At 38.6% G+C, this 15,776-nt stretch overlaps 3 protein-coding genes across 4 annotated transcripts; 1 reads left to right on the top strand and 2 right to left on the bottom strand.

The window, feature by feature from the left end:
* Window positions 1–303: 303 nt before the first annotated feature.
* On the bottom strand, window positions 304–3,979 carry tmed10 (transmembrane p24 trafficking protein 10). Its single transcript, XM_019125598.2, has 5 exons — window positions 3,707–3,979; window positions 3,058–3,178; window positions 2,808–2,881; window positions 2,170–2,296; window positions 304–1,313 (listed from the first exon to the last, which is right to left on the bottom strand). Exons 1-5 carry the CDS (start codon window positions 3,890–3,892, stop codon window positions 1,192–1,194), a joined length of 630 nt encoding a protein of 209 aa, XP_018981143.1. The 5' UTR covers window positions 3,893–3,979; the 3' UTR covers window positions 304–1,191.
* Window positions 3,980–7,480: 3,501 nt separating this feature from the next.
* On the bottom strand, window positions 7,481–9,645 carry LOC109080931 (proto-oncogene c-Fos). The gene is made up of 4 exons (XM_019095942.2): window positions 9,401–9,645; window positions 8,933–9,148; window positions 8,711–8,818; window positions 7,481–8,606 (listed from the first exon to the last, which is right to left on the bottom strand). The coding sequence occupies exons 1-4, from the start codon at window positions 9,503–9,505 to the stop codon at window positions 7,992–7,994; spliced, it is 1,044 nt and encodes a 347-aa protein (XP_018951487.1). The 5' UTR covers window positions 9,506–9,645; the 3' UTR covers window positions 7,481–7,991.
* A 1,169-nt stretch (window positions 9,646–10,814) lies between these two features.
* Window positions 10,815–15,776, top strand: LOC109080936 (proto-oncogene c-Fos-like). Of its 2 annotated transcripts, none has more exons than XM_019095947.2 (5): window positions 10,815–10,948; window positions 11,766–13,102; window positions 13,275–13,486; window positions 14,298–14,405; window positions 14,495–15,776. In XM_019095947.2, exons 3-5 carry the CDS (start codon window positions 13,355–13,357, stop codon window positions 15,116–15,118), a joined length of 864 nt encoding a protein of 287 aa, XP_018951492.2. In that variant the 5' UTR covers window positions 10,815–10,948; window positions 11,766–13,102; window positions 13,275–13,354; the 3' UTR covers window positions 15,119–15,776. The 2 variants fall into 2 exon arrangements, with proteins under 2 accessions (XP_018951492.2, XP_042602305.1); XM_042746371.1 differs by having other exon boundaries at window positions 11,766–13,107; window positions 13,279–13,486.

Raw genomic sequence — 15,776 nt, 5'->3', positions numbered from 1 at the left:
ACTTATTCCTGTGATGCAAAGTTGAATTTTCAGCATCATTACTCCAGTCTTCAGTGTCACATGATCCTTCAAAAATAATTTTTAGGTGCTTTTTTTCCAATTTTATATTAATTAAAATAACTTGCTGCATGTAAATGTAGTTGTTTTTTTCACTTATTTATCCAATGAGTAGTCTTTTAGAATGTTATGCAAACTTGAAATATTTTCTATCTTGTTATAATTTTCAGATTCTATTAGATGACTAAATCGCTCTCCTTTGTTGCTGTAAGAAATTTCTTTCATTAATAACTCACAAACACTCAATACTTTACTAACAATTTTTATTGAATGACGAGCCAATTATATTTCCGATTTCACCAAAATTAATTAGAATCAAAAACATCGCCTTTGAAAATGAATGAACACTGGAGCAAAAAAAATTAAACCACTGGCAGCAAATAATAACAATAAATCTGATCCAAACCTTCTACCCAGGACATGTGTAACCACTATTCCAATAAAAGCATTTGAAAAGAAGAGAAAATGAAAAATCAAAGTCTAGTATGATCTGTCAAACACAGGAAGATCCTGTAACGAATCAAGCGATGGCATTAATGCATCTTTAACCTCAGGCCCACTGCAGGAGTTCTGTTGGATTGAACATTTATTCAGTCTGTGGAGAAACTAACAATCAACAACCAATCATAGATGAACTCACACTTTCCCATAATAAGCAAACTAAAAAGAGATGCTGCCCCACAAAATAAAACTGCTTAAAAATTAGTACATTTCTCAAAGTCAGAATGATATATGACAGCTTGAAGCTCTGATGTGCGATCGCTCTCTCTTCACTTGCAGTGAGTGGGACTTCGTTTTGATAAAATGGCTTTGTATTACCAAACATAAGTCTTTACAGAAATAATATAGACAGCTAAACACATCAGTCTACAATCTGTTCATGTGAAACAATGGGGGGGGTTTCAAAAAATGATACTGAACAAGCTTGTATCAAAAATGTACACGCAATGAAAGACAATTTGGCCGCCAAGCATCAATCGCTTCCCAGAGAATTCCCTGATGCACGTCCACTCCCGATAAACTTCAGGTCACCCGCGGCGACTGGAATAAATCGCCGAGGCAAAGCAAAATGTCAGGGGCCGGAGGTTCTGATGTCAGGAAGAAGTTCTGGGTCCCTGAATTTACAAGCAGATTTTACTCAATGAGCTTCTTGGCCTTGAAGAAGCGGCGCAGGTAGAAGACCTGCCACGTGGCCAGACCGATCAGACAGCACATGGAGAAGATGCTGAAGTACAGCACGCGTGTGTTGGTGGACTCTGCAAAACACCACAGAACGTCAGAGCTTATGTTGATTCGTTTACCAGCCACGTTTATTAAAGGGATACTCCATCCCAAAATGAAAATTTCGTCATTAATCACTTACCCCCATGTTGCTCCAAACCCATAAAAGCTCAGTTTGTCCTCGGAACACAATTTAAGATATTTTGGATGAAAACCGGGAGGCCTGTGAATCCCATAGACTGCCAAATAAATAACAGTGTCAAGGTCCAGAAAAGGTATGAAAGTCATCATCAGAATACTCCATCTGCCATCAGACGTGCAATCTGGGTTATATGAAGCGATGGGGACACTTCGCATCAGACGTGAAGAAAACGTATGCTGCGTATGCGATTCTGTGTCATCCACGCCACAAGGATGCACTGTTTCTACATGTATTTAGCTTTGATTTGAAATAAAACAGCGCATCCTTGTGTCGCGGATGACACAGAAGAGCATACACAGCATACGGTGATATGGAGAGACACAGAGGAGACCGTTGACAAAGCAATTATTAAATAAAGTCATTATTTTGGTTTTCTTCGCTTACAAAAAGTGTTCCCGTCACTTCATATAACCCAGATAGCATGTCTGATGGCAGATGGAGTATTCTGATGACGACTTTCATACCTTTTATGGACCTTGACACTGTTATTAACTTGGCAGTCTATGGGACAGTCTCAAGCCTCCCGGTTTTCATCCAAAATATCTTTAATTGTGTTTGAGGACAAACAGAGCTTTTACGGGTTTGGAACGACATGGGGGTAAGTGATTAATGACTAAATTTGCATTTTGGAGTGGAGTATCCCTTTAAGCTGGAATTAAAATTCAGTGGGATGATGTGTTGGTTCTTACCATTAGTATCTCTCATCTCCTCCTCTCTCTTCTTCATGTAGGCAAAGTCATTGACAACAGATTCTGAAAGATCTTCCAGCCGACGGAGTTCTACTTCCAGGGGCTTCAGTTTTTCAACCTTGGCAATCTGAACAAGCGAAGAATAACTTCAGACTGACTAAACAATCAAAGCAACAGCTGCAATTCTGCCTGGAACAGTAGGTGTAGGTCATCTCCAAAAGCAATGGACACTACTGTTCAAAAATCTGGGGTCAGAAATCGATTAAAAGTGACAATAAAGGCACTCAGACTGTTATAAAAGACTTACAACAGTTTTTTCGTTGTTGTTTTGAGTCATCATGTGTTCAACAAAAACATTAAGCAGCACAAGTGTTTTCAACACTGAAAACAAAAAATGTTTCTTGAACAGCAAATTGGCATATTTTAATGATATCTGAAGGATATTGTGTCATTGAGGATTGGAGTAATGATGCTGAAAAATCAGCTTTGCACCACAAATTATATGCATATAGAAGAGTTGTTTTTAAAAAAATTTTTACTGTATTTTTAATCAGATAAATGCAGCCTTGGTGAGCATATAATAAACTTTTTAAAACCGACCCCAAACTTTTGAGCGTTAGAAATCAGTGCAAACAAACCTCTTCATAATTTTTGGCCTCAACACCGTGCTTCATGTCCAAGTTGATCTGTTGGTCAGGAACTCTTCCAGTTCCTAAATAGAAGAAAAAAGTAAAATCAAATGAACAAATTCAGAACTCGTTAAGTAACGTTATATCGGTGCTGATTCAGAATCGATTTGTATCGTCATACCATCAAAATATCACCTTTAGCTGAACATATGTCAGCAAAGCTGCTATCAGAAAGTCTGCAGATGTGTCAAACACTCACCCATAGGTGACTTGCTCTCGAAGCACACCTCAAACATGTCATAGTCCTCAGTGGTGAAGGCAAACTTGCCTTTGGTTGCATCTTCTTTCACATAAAGGATGTGTCCAGAGGAGTCTGTGATCTAACCGGTCACAACATTGGATATTCAGTTACAGCCAAACATGCCAAAAACAGCCAATAATGTTATAATTCAATATATATTTTATGCAACACTGTTTAGTGACGTTTAGTTATGGTAATCCATATACACCTGCTCTGTATGCGAGTGTGGAAGTAAGACTGACGTGTTACAACGAGAGTGAATGAGACACGAGTAAAAACACAAACTACACTCACATTTGTACTTTACCCGCTTTATGTTTCTAAATATAGTCATAGGGTGATTTACATAACTCATCTGATTTATTTAACCTGCTGAATGTTATTAAAACTAACTATAATGAATCATTACATCACCGTCCAACCAGGAAGCGCCATGTAGCACTAACATAAGGCCTCGCGTTTAAACTCGCCGAGCCGCTACAATCATCACGGATTAACTAAAAACGCCAATCAAACGTAAAGTAGCTGCTGAATACAAATGTAACGACTGTTTGTGCGGATATTTAAATCGTTAATCCGGTAACTTAGATGCGTGGCGTGACGTCACCTTCAGGTTGGTTTTCGTGTTTGGCTGCTCGCTGATGTCGTATTCTCCGGTAACGAGCACGTCTTTATGGATCTCCTCCCGTAGACACTTTCTGCTGCGAACCGGTAGGTAGAATGAGATCGACACGACCGACTGAACCACAAACAGGAGTGAGAGCGAAAGCGAGAGCACACGGAACCGCGCCATGACGAGCTGATCGCTCCACTACTGCAGGCCCGGATCGAGCTGCGCACTGCGCCTGCGCTCTGACTCCGCGCATGCGCAGATTGCGCACTGTCTCTGCGGTTCTCTAGAGCGCCTGCTCGTGGAGACGCAGGGAGTAGCGCAGGCCTCCCTAAACACGTAGCACATGCACAAAAATGTTTTATTGCTTTACTTTTTGAGACATTTCATGCATTCTGAAGCAAGGTCCGAAATTTACCATGACTTAGGGCAAAATAATCCTATTTAGTGACAAAATACCACATGTATTCAGTTTGTTTGGACAAAATAATGCTCCCTTGAAGTTCGTTTTTGTGTATATTTTTATCATCTATTCTATTCTATTTTATTCTATTCTATTCTAATTAAGGTAAATATGCGGATGCATTTAAAGCCTCAGCAGATACTGTAGTGGCTTAAGCAATGTACACTGTTAATTGGCCTAACAATTGAAGCTGTGAGTTGTTGAATGTTAAATTAAGTGTTTTTAATGGGACAAGACTCAAATAATCAACGTTGGAAACATGAACAGTTCTATGATATTGTGTCTGTACATTATTAACAACCACTTTTGTATTAATTTATTTATTTAATAGGTAACAGGCATAAATATTTACATTTCCTTCCCATTAATTAATTCAGTTGATGTGTATGAATAAATGGACAAACATTGTGTGTATTCTGGTTAGAAAAGTGCCCTCATCAAGGTACAAATACTTAATATAAATATAACATATTTATATTTTCATATTATTTTGTGCTATATTTTTGATCTCCTTGTGAGAGGTTTCGCCACATTATCAACCTGCTCAGTCAGCTTTGAGGAGATTTGGTCAGGATCAGACCAAATAAGAAGTCAGACCTGTATTGGTTTTGGAGATTACTTTAATACAGTGCTTTAAAAGGTTAGTTCACCCAAAAACTGAATATTCTGTCATTAATTACTCACCCTCACGTCGTTCCAAACCCGTAAGATATTTGTTCATCTTCAGAACACAAATTAAGATATTTGTGATGAGATCTGAGAGCTCTCTGACCCTCCCATAGAAAGCATGCACCTGCAGGGGCGTCAGACAGGGGGAACAGAGTAACAGGGGCCCTGAATGTGATTTTGAGGGGGCCTCATAGAAAATTCAGTCCACAGGGCCCAGAGCTGCAGTGCAACCGCAGTGTTCCCAGTCCCAAGAATAAATCAGTGCAATCAGCGTTGTTTACGTTCAGGAGAAAACATGTGAATGCTGAACATAAGCAACGCTGATTACGTTGATTAAGTACTGGGGAAGCATGCACATGCGTTGTGGTACTCTCCTAAATAAAAGACAGTAACTCTGGGAGAAGAATTGTCGAATACATTGTGTTATTTTTGTTCTCTTCGCGCACAAAAAGTATTCTTGTAGCTTCACAAGATTGAAGTTGAGCCATGATGGCACATGGACTGTTTTGTCCTTGCTACGTTTCTGACACTGGGAACATTGGAGTTGCATTGCTGTCCATGAAGGGTCAGAGAGCTTTCAGATTTAATCAAAAATACAATTAAAATTAATTTGTGTTCCAAAGATGAATGAAGGTCTTACGGTTTTGGAACAGCATGAGGGTTAGTAATTAAAGACAGAATTTATGATTCACTATATGTGTTCCGAAGTCCCAATCTGAATTAAATGATTTACGTAAATTAAAAGTACATTTTTTGGAAGTACCATTTTCAGAAGTAAAAATGAACAAATCATCTTATAATTTACAGTGAAAACCCGTAAACGGATATTCCCAGCATTCTTAACAGTTTTTATCACATATAGACCTACTTTAGGGGTTTAATGTTATACAATATATTGTTTACTTAATGTTTATAGCATCATTTTAGTTTGATGTGTGTTGCCAAGATGTTTTTTATTTTTTCTAATTTTTGTGTTAATGACACTGTGCTCCTTCTATACATTAGTATTAACTTCAGCTTGTAGAACTTTATTTGTTCATTGTGCTTTCTCTTCTGTTATTTTGGTGGTACATGTTGACACTGATTTTTTTAGCAGTGTGGCCTTGATTTACTGGGTTAAAATGTAATTATTTTTGTAAATTACAATTTCAAACTAAAACACTGACAGATTGTTACAGCTGCTCAGATTTATTACTGCCTTTAATCACTGGGTGAAAGGTTGTCCGGTGTAAAATTAGTGTGACATCTGCCTACTATCTATATCCAGTAGTGACCCTATATTAGCTTTTATAAATGTGTTTTCATCTAAATAATCAGTCACTCTTCTCGTGCCTTGGTTTGGTAATTATCCACCAGATGATGTAGAAAATGGTGGCGATCCAACTGTGTGTCTCTATCAGTGAGGGAGCAGTGCATTATGGTCTATCTTTAGCCTGGATTCTCTCTGCCTTTTTTTCCCTTTTCTCCAGCTTTTTCCTCTGCTCTCCAGCATACGTTGGCTGTCTGTTTCCTCCCCTGGGCTGCTGCATCGACGCAGGTCGACGTCACTGTGTGCTAATTTTACTGCTGTTGATGCTGATGGTGAAGGCAGCGCACCTGCTATTTCTGTCTCTGCCTCTCTCTGGGGTCTGCCAATTGTATTAATAGACAAGGAATTATTACATACTACATGATTTCACGTCAGGGCCACTATCTCCCTGACTGGCTGTGTCTAGTGTTAGAGACACAAAGCGGTAGTTTTGAGCGTTTCCTTAATAAATGCAATGCTTAACATTTTATTCAGCCTTTTGGGATAGCATTTTGTTTTGTCAGTATCTTTCAGTTCTTCATTTTTATCATTTTAATAGCCACTGACTGAATTTAACAGTAAGTCAGCATAAAAAAAGGAAGAAGATCTTCACGTTCTTGAGGTTCAAGAGTCACTTGTTGTTAAGTGTGCAACCGCAATAAGCATGAAACAGGAAGGAAGTGACCCAAGCGCAATGGTATGGTTGCATCACAGTCTCTTACGCACATGAACATCATTTCCACTAAAATTTCTAAGGGCAGCAATATATTATAGATAAAATAATGCAAACCAAGCACAAGGGCTCTGGCTATTGGTTTAGATGAACGTTGACACATTTAGGATTTACACAGATCCACGATTTGGTGTTTATCAGTACGTGTGATCAACCATCAAAACACACAGAATCATAGTTTAAACATTAATAGGAAATCTTAATGCCTCATCCATCATTAAGATGTGGTTTGAATCATATAGTTCATTCTCAGGCCAAAATATGACCATGGAAAGTTAACCATCACCATGAAAGCTTGAAAACTTAGTAGTCTACCTGAACTATATATATTTTTTTTTTGAAGAAGAAGAAGAAGTCTCACTGAGACAGCATTTATTTGATCAAAAATCAAACTTCAGTTTAAAAATCTGTACCATTTTGATATATTTTTACTATCTAAAACATATTTATCAGTTATAAATGCCTTTAGTGTCACTTCTGATCAATTAATGCATCCTTGCTTACCAAAAATTCATTTAAAAAAGATAATGAATTTTGAATGATGTACTTGAGACATGTCCCATCAATAAATCTTGCTAATAATTCAACACACAATGAGCTCACGTCAACACAAACAAATCATTTTAGATACATTTAATATTTTATCGTTTCTAGTTTTGCAAACAATTCGCAAGTTCACATTTCAGTACAAAAATAAAAATCCCATAAATTAAACAGACTACGTTTTCACAGAAAACTTTATACTCAGACGTTAGACCATTTAATGCAATGGTTAGGCAGCACACATTTGAGTAAATAAAATTCACACATTCAGAAATCAACCGTAAAGGCAAAACATATCAGTTCTCTATTGCTCAGAACACACTAATACAACAATTCAAATCTAGCACCAATTAAACTAAAAAAAAAAACTATATTATATATATTATATAGTAACTATATATTATATAGTAACATAACATCATTAATGCAAAATCAGTTAATCCATGCTTATCTTGCTACATTTGGCAGGCATGTATGGTTCAGATAAATATAGGAAGCAATAACGATTGCTTAATAGAGTCAGCAATACCAGATTATATCAAGTTGTGTGTCAGAAATAGAAATTCTAAGTGTCTCTAGTGAATTCTCAAAGAGTGAGGAGGGTTAGGGAGTTCAAGGAGTCGGATGACTGGTCGTTGCTGCTGCTGCCCCGCCGGTGCACAGGCCCACAGCTGGGGAAGACGTCGTTTTCTGGGTAGGTGAACGTAAAGGAAGAGGTATAGGTGGTGCAGGCCGGGGTGCAGGTGACGACGGGCGTGCAAAGGGGCTCCAGGTCGTTGTTAGCGGGCGTGTAGAGCGGCTCCCAGTCTTGAGCGTACAGAGAGCTAGACAGGTCCACATCTGGAACTGAGCGAGCCGTTTCCAGCTCGGCTTTGGCCAAGAGCTCCAGAGACTCCTCCAGGGTGGGCTCCAGGTCTGAGATCTCCACCGTGGAGCCGAAGCTGTCGGTGGAGGCTGTGCTGGAGAACAGCGAGCTGCTGGAAGAAGTCGTAACCGGTGCATTTGCGGTGGAGACCACTGAGGTAGTGATGCTGTGGATCTCAGGGACCGAAGCGGCGGGGATGGGGGAGACGGAGCTGGAAGGGATCTTGCAGATGGGTTTGTGTGCGGCGAGGATGAACTCTAACCTCTCTTTCTCTTTGAGCAGGTTGGCGATGTCGTTTTGAAGAGCGGATTTCTCATCCTCAAGTTCGTCAGTTTCCTGTTTTACAAAAAAAGAAATGTTGTTAGATTGACAGACACTAAACTTTAACTTACATAGAATGCTATACGAAGTGTCTTCTCAAAGATCTGCGATATACTTACAGCTTGCAGCGTATCGGTGAGCTCTCGCCTTCGGTTGCGGCATTTTGCGGCAGCCATCTTATTCCGTTCACGACGGACTCTTTTCTTCTCTTCCTCCTCTGGAGAAAGCTGTGGAAGCGATAACATTGAGATTTTACTTTCTGAACTGTGTGAACTAATAAACAGATACAGTAGGTGCACTGGATGACCAATCGTTAAAAACAAACTCAGTGCATTGTTTACCTGCTCAGCTCTGGCTCTCTTGTTGGAGTTTGGGGACTTGGTTCCAGTGACCCTCATTTTGGGGTAAGGGTTTGGGTTGTAAGATCGAGCTCCGCCGTTGGAGGGCGCCACAGATGAAACCATGGGCTGGACCATCCACTGCAGGTCCGGGCACGAAGAGATCGCGGTGACGGTCGGCACGAAAGAGGCACTTGAGACACTCAGTTCTGTGAACTTCTGAAATGCACAATAAGAAATCATTTAAAATATGCCAGATATTGTAGATTCTTAAAATATATTTTATATGTTACTTATGAATGACGCTTATTTTTAAATTATAATATGTTTATTACTTATTATTAACCTATGCATTGAACTTTTAAATTATTATTAGACTACTACTCATAATATAATAGCCTATATAACACTTAAGCTCCAATAAAAAAAAAAAAAAAAAATCTTTTTTAAATGAATAATTGTCTTAAGTACCTGAGTCTGGTTGAGCGGGTAATACGCGACGCTCTCGCCGCTCGGCGACGCCGTGCTGCACCGGGAAGACGCGTCACAGTCGGCGTTAAGGCTGGTGAACATCATCCTGTCCAAAGTCGAGAAGCACGAGCTATCCAGCGCTAATATATCCAGAAAGTTAGAAAGGTTTCAAAAGCCTCGGTCTGCTCGACTGCTGTTCTTTTTTCTCTCGGTATCCAAAGTTTGACTGCTGAGCCACAGCGCTCGCGGAGTTTATATAGGAGTGCGTGACGTCAAATGGGAGGGGGGGGCGGTGCGACGCGCTGCCAGTGTTTGCATAGAAACCTCCAAAAACACGTCGTCAGGAACGCATTTTGCTGGCTACATAATCAAATCATATCTAATGCAAATTTTTAAGCTTAGTACATAACAAAACGTTTGTAAAAACGTTCGTAGATTAATATTCTGACTGAAAACCGAGTGGAATACATGACGTTCCATAGCAGGGTATCCCACTAGACGTCATTTACCTTATATGGAAAACATCCTGAAGAGGCGGAGTGCTGATGGGAAACACTCTGTGCAGTGTAAAGCGTTATGTAAAGATACTTCGAGAAGTCTTCATTGCTTTCACAAACAACGTATAAACTACTCTATTTTCAACAATATTTAAATTTTTCAGTTTTAGCATCACCGTAGTGTTACATTGTATAAATGCAGCTAGTGTAGTTACCTTAAATTCATATAATATAATGCAAAACCGCTTAATCCAAACTTAAAATACCTTTTAGTTAAAGCTCACGTTCAAGCTATGTTTACCTAGCACTTCATGTTCTTAGACTTCATACTTTCTGCAAAGCACAGAACATGGATGGCCTCGGGCTGTGATCGTGCCTTTGCGCAATAAAAGGCGTGTCGAAAGAGTAACATAGAAACCCGCAGTAATACAGTCTGAGCTGCCCTCACTCGCTCGTTTAACGAGGGATTCCTTTGTAGTAAAATGCTGAGTTGGTTTCTTAGCTGTGATTATCGCGTCACTGTCTGGACCAAACAAACAATCACACGATTTAAAAATTTCAAATGGCCAATTTTCTTCACATTCTAGGCTATGTAAATATTTTAGTCCTATAGTAATAAAATATAAATTAACACGTGTGTCTGTTGGTGTGTGTGTGTGTGTATGTCTGTGTGTGGATAGCTATAAATGTGAGAGGGGGTAATTATATATATATATATATATAATAGTCCTATATTTGTATTTATTTATTTATTTAAGAAACTGGGCCGCACAATGTCTGTTTGAATATATTTTGGACAGTCACTTTCTGCCATTAGCTACGGGTAAACATGACCGAAACAGGTAGTTTTGTTATTTATTTAACAAACGAAAATAGCTCTATCAGCGTTCCCATGTGATGTCATATTTCACTTCTGCTCTACTTCTGTGTTAGTGTTTTGTTTGATCTTCAGCGTTGTCTGAGCGACGCCCCTCCCACTGACGTCACTGCAAACCCGAGCCTCTGCGAATGTGGGCTACTCTGAAGTTTCGCCTTTGACCGACGATTGACGGTAAATAAACAATGCAATGACTGTGTCCACTTTAAGGTACTTTAAAAACGAAATAGTAAACTTTATTTCATTTGAAATGTCACTGTCATCTCTTTTTTTTAAACTGAACAGGACAATACTGTACTTAGCCATTAGTTACTGACAATAACTGTTTAATGTAACTGCTCTTAGGTCATTGCACAGACCTTTTCCATTTTAAAATTTTTATTTTTTTAAGCAGAATTTTAAACATTCTGTTAGAAAATAATAATAAGTGTTAAAAAGAAATTCCATTGTAATTACATAGTCAAAATCGGTCAGTAGGTTAGTTGTGTATAGGTTTAAACTGTTTTACTTCATTGTTGTATGTCTGTATTTATGTAGCATTGTGATCCTGTGAGGCACGACATTTCGTTCCACTGTATGTCCACACATGTAGCGGAATGACAATAAAGCTCAACTTGACTTGAACTTGACTTGTACAGTCAATCTCAGCTGAATATTTAATAATGGAAACCGAAACTGTGGTTATTTTTTGATCACCTTGTGACAAACCTAACACGTGTAGGCTAATAATAGATGTGCTAAAAAAAAGAAAACATGTAAATGCCTTTGAGGAATTCATATCCTGAAAAGATGAAGATGATTTTTAGGTATGAAGTTGGAGAACAGGCCAATAATGGCTTCCTCATGGAGAAAGAACAAAAAACTATTTAAAAAAAATATGTTATATAATTTTTTTTTAAATATAGAAAATGTTTTTTTAAATAATAATTGTATTAAATAATACATTTAAAATATTTGTAACTTTATTAAAATCATTTTATCTTGGTAATAGGTACTGGTTTTGCGGAATGACTCTGCATACGTCCCTTTCCCTTCATGAGAATTACAGATCAGAATCCAGGGGCCGGATCTGCCGGGAAACACTTGGACTGTGGACAGAAGGGAGGCCCCACTCACACGCCCTCGGATGAAAGCAGGATTACTTCATCTGAGCTATGAATAGAGATTTTCACACAGGTTGTGGAGTAGAACAACGGCGTTTTCTACCAGTCCGAGTGAGAATTAATGCATAGGAAGCCTTAGGGGTTTTGTGCAAATCCTTAACATGACAGACAGAATAATGTCTGCCAGCAGACTGTTATGAAATCGACAACTTTATTATAAAAAATAAAAAGCTAAAAACACATCATTAGATAATTTTATCTACTTGGCGAAGATGTCGTCATAAGAATGTCACTGAATTAAGTGTGAAATGATAAAAATAGGCTGTGCCGCAGTAGCGCTGCAGCTAGAGGCTCCACACCGGATGTGCCATATATGGTCAAGACACGCAGCGCTCTGATTGGCTGCTCACATTAGCGACAGGGTTGTTGCTGGAGCGCACTGAGTGGGAGATCCATCATTATAATTGACAAGGGATACGAAAAATCACAGTTTTTAATAGAGAGGGCGCGGTTGAAGTATCACAACAATTATTTCATGGTTTAATTCTCTCTTATCCTTTGGCATACATCCTCGTTGAAAAACACTTTCTTACATTGATGATGTCAAATGCTTCAAATGCTTTCTTTCAGTTAACGTTATATGCCTAGTGGGACAATCATGCGCTTGCAGGTGAACCATCTTATATAGAGAGATATAAATCTCTATAATATTCATAAATCGCAACCTCACGCAGATATGCAAAAGTGAGGCTTGCAAACAAGACACGTAAAATGACGTATCCTGTTCATTCATGTGAAAGATGCAGCGTGGTGATTTAACAAAAGCATCGGACGCTTTATTTGAATGCCTACAATGTTGAATCAAAACGAGCGCTGTTTTGAGTCAGGCATATCTGTGAAATGCCGTATATATATTTGGCTCGTGCTTAACTGTCTCCCCTCCGGATCAGTGGTACAGTCTCACAGATTTCATTCATAAAAATCTGCCTCACTATAAAGAGAAGCAGCGTTGATGGCTGGTGCCTCCTAGCGTAATAACCTCAATCTAGATTTTTTTTTTTAAACCCTGAAGAATAGCATTTGGTGACATTAGTCACATATTAATCTAGTTCCCAGCATCTCCTGGAGGGATCTAGCAGAAGTGATGCCTAAAAACGCGAGTGTTTCTCAGGTGTCTGCAGAACAGTTGCTGCACACATCAGCTTCTGAGATGAAGGATACGCAGGTACAATCAACTGCATGTTTACCTGGAATGTAAAAGAGCTATGATTAATGATTTATGTTTATGTGATGATTTAAATTTTTTTAATACAAACAAATGACTGATGTAAGTTGTATTAAAATGCAATTTTGTCATGGACCATATTTGGTGAACACATTTGCATGCTCGTTCTCAGAAACAGGTATTCAGAAGGATGCTGATGCTCCCTTTGTTCCAACGGTCACTGCTGTAGCTTCAGCTCCAGATCTCAAGTGGATGGTCCTGTCGACTGACATCTCTTCAGTGTCGCCCTGCAGACACGAGAAATCACAGAGCTCATCTCATTCCACAGATGACAAACCAGCTCGAAAGACCTTTACTGGCCGGAGGAAGGGGGTGAAAGATCAAGTAAATACCTATATATATATTTATTTTTGTTTAAATGCTCTTCTGAAGAAATCCACATTCATCTGACTGTAGAAAACATATATTTACATTAACGATCTATGGTTCCATTAAGAACCTTTAACATCCAACCTTTCAATTGCACAAAAGGTTCTTTATAGTGGAAAAAAGGTTCTTCAGATTATTAAAATGTTACTTTATGGTTATTTTAAGAACCTTTGGGTTCTTTGGGGAACCTAAAATGATTCTTCTGTAAACATCCTCATTATTTTTAAGAATATAAGTTTAAGTAAAACTGGTCTAAAACTGGTCTATGCATGCATGTCTTAATTTTGTGTATATTTGTTGTCACTCAATTATGTTTATATTAACCACAGATATATGCAGGTAATAACTATTAAAAAACACATATTTATAACTGCTTTACAATATGCATATTGCTTTTAATCAAACTCAAAAGCACATTCCACTGATTCTAATTAAATTTTAATTTAGATTTGTAAAAACTAATATTTTTTTTTCTAGGGAATCAAACCCACAACCTTGGGTTATATATATATATATATATCTATATATATATATATATATATATATATATATATATATATATATATAATATTAATGTGAAAGGCATTAAAATAGAAAACTGTTATTTTAAAATTGTGATATTTCATAGTTTCACAGTTTTTATTTTATTTTTTTAATAACATGAATGGTGCCTTGGTGAGCAGAAGAAGACTTTGTTAAAAAAAAATATGAAAAATTCTTGATTATTCCAAAACATATAGAAATGTGCATGTGTTTCTTATTTCAGCTTTCTCCAGAGGAAGAGGAGAGAAAGAGAATCAGAAGAGAAAGGAATAAACTCGCAGCCGCCAAGTGTCGTAATCGCAGACGAGAGCTAACCAACAGCCTCCAAGCTGTAAGTTTACAAACCGCTATATTCTGCAATAGCCTTCTTCAAAAAAGATAACTCTGTACATGATATGATTATACTTTGCATGTGTTTAGGAAACCGATAGTCTCGAGGAGGACAAAGCAGCTCTGCAGTCTGAGATCGCCATTCTGTTAAAGGAGAAAGAACGACTCGAACTCATCCTCTCTGCTCACAAGCCCCATTGTAAACTCACTGAGGAGACAGCAGCAGAGAGTGAGGAACAAACCCAAGCCCAGAAGGAGCAAATTCAAGCTCCCAGCGCCTCTCCAGAACAGGTGCCGACCTCCCCACAGCAGGCCGACCCCACCAGCACTGCGATCTTCGGCGACTCCGACGTCCTTCTGTGCTCCAGTGCCGAACTGGGAGCCGCTGAGGTGGAACCGTACATTGATATGCGAGATGTGTCCATGGAAGACATTGGTGAGGTGATTGACAGCGGCGATGACATGGATCTGTTAGTGCCGGATATTGACCTCACTAGCTCTCTGGGTCTGAGCGAATGGGAAACCCTGTACATGTCAATGGGTGGCGGGTTGGAACCTCTCAGCTCGCCTACATGCAGCCCCACCTGTAGCAGCACCAACGCCGTGCCCGTCTTCAGCTTCAACAATGCAGATGTGGAGAAGCATGACAGTGGGAAAGAGGGCAAATCTAATGGAGCCAAAGAAATCTTAGCTTCTGGCACATCATTCTTATAAATAAAGGTTCCAAAATGGGGTTTCCACATGTCAGGGTACTTTATTGGCATTTATGGTTCCATTAAGAACCTTTGGTTCTTGAGATGATTTCATATTCTTTACACTAAGAACAAATGGTATGAATAACTGTTCAATAAAAGGTTCTTTGGGGAACCCAAAATAGTTCTTCTATGGCATTGCTGTGTAATTGCTTTCCCCCACAATAAGAACATTTTGTGCAGTGGAAAGGTTTCATGGATGTTAAAGGTTCTTTATGGAACCATACATGCCAATAAAGAACCTTTATTTTTAAGAGTGAAATAATCTGAGAAAGAAGGGTGAGTTGTGAAATATTATTGATGAACAGAAAAACCCTCATAAAAATGCTTTCATAAATGAGTCTGACATCTTCAACATTTACAAAATATGGTGAATGCTGTGCAGTAGATGTAATGTGACCCTTACATCCAGTGAAGTCACTGTTTGTCTCTTCCAGATGTTGACATTGTTGAATATGTAGTTCATCCTGTGAAAGATGTGCGTTTATGCACTTTTGTACCATGTAGGTACGTGTAAATGTATCAGTTGGTGTGGTGATGTACAGTGCAGTCTGTACACCATGTCTTTAGTGTGTGACTAACTGTTTTATGGTATTGTCCAAAAAAAAAAAAAAAAGAAA

The sequence above is a fragment of the Cyprinus carpio genome, chromosome B20 (genome assembly GCF_018340385.1).
Source record: "Cyprinus carpio isolate SPL01 chromosome B20, ASM1834038v1, whole genome shotgun sequence".
Lineage (NCBI taxonomy): Eukaryota > Metazoa > Chordata > Actinopteri > Cypriniformes > Cyprinidae > Cyprinus > Cyprinus carpio.
Note: the sequence above shows the minus strand (reverse complement) of the source record. Positions and strands in the feature narration are given on the sequence as shown.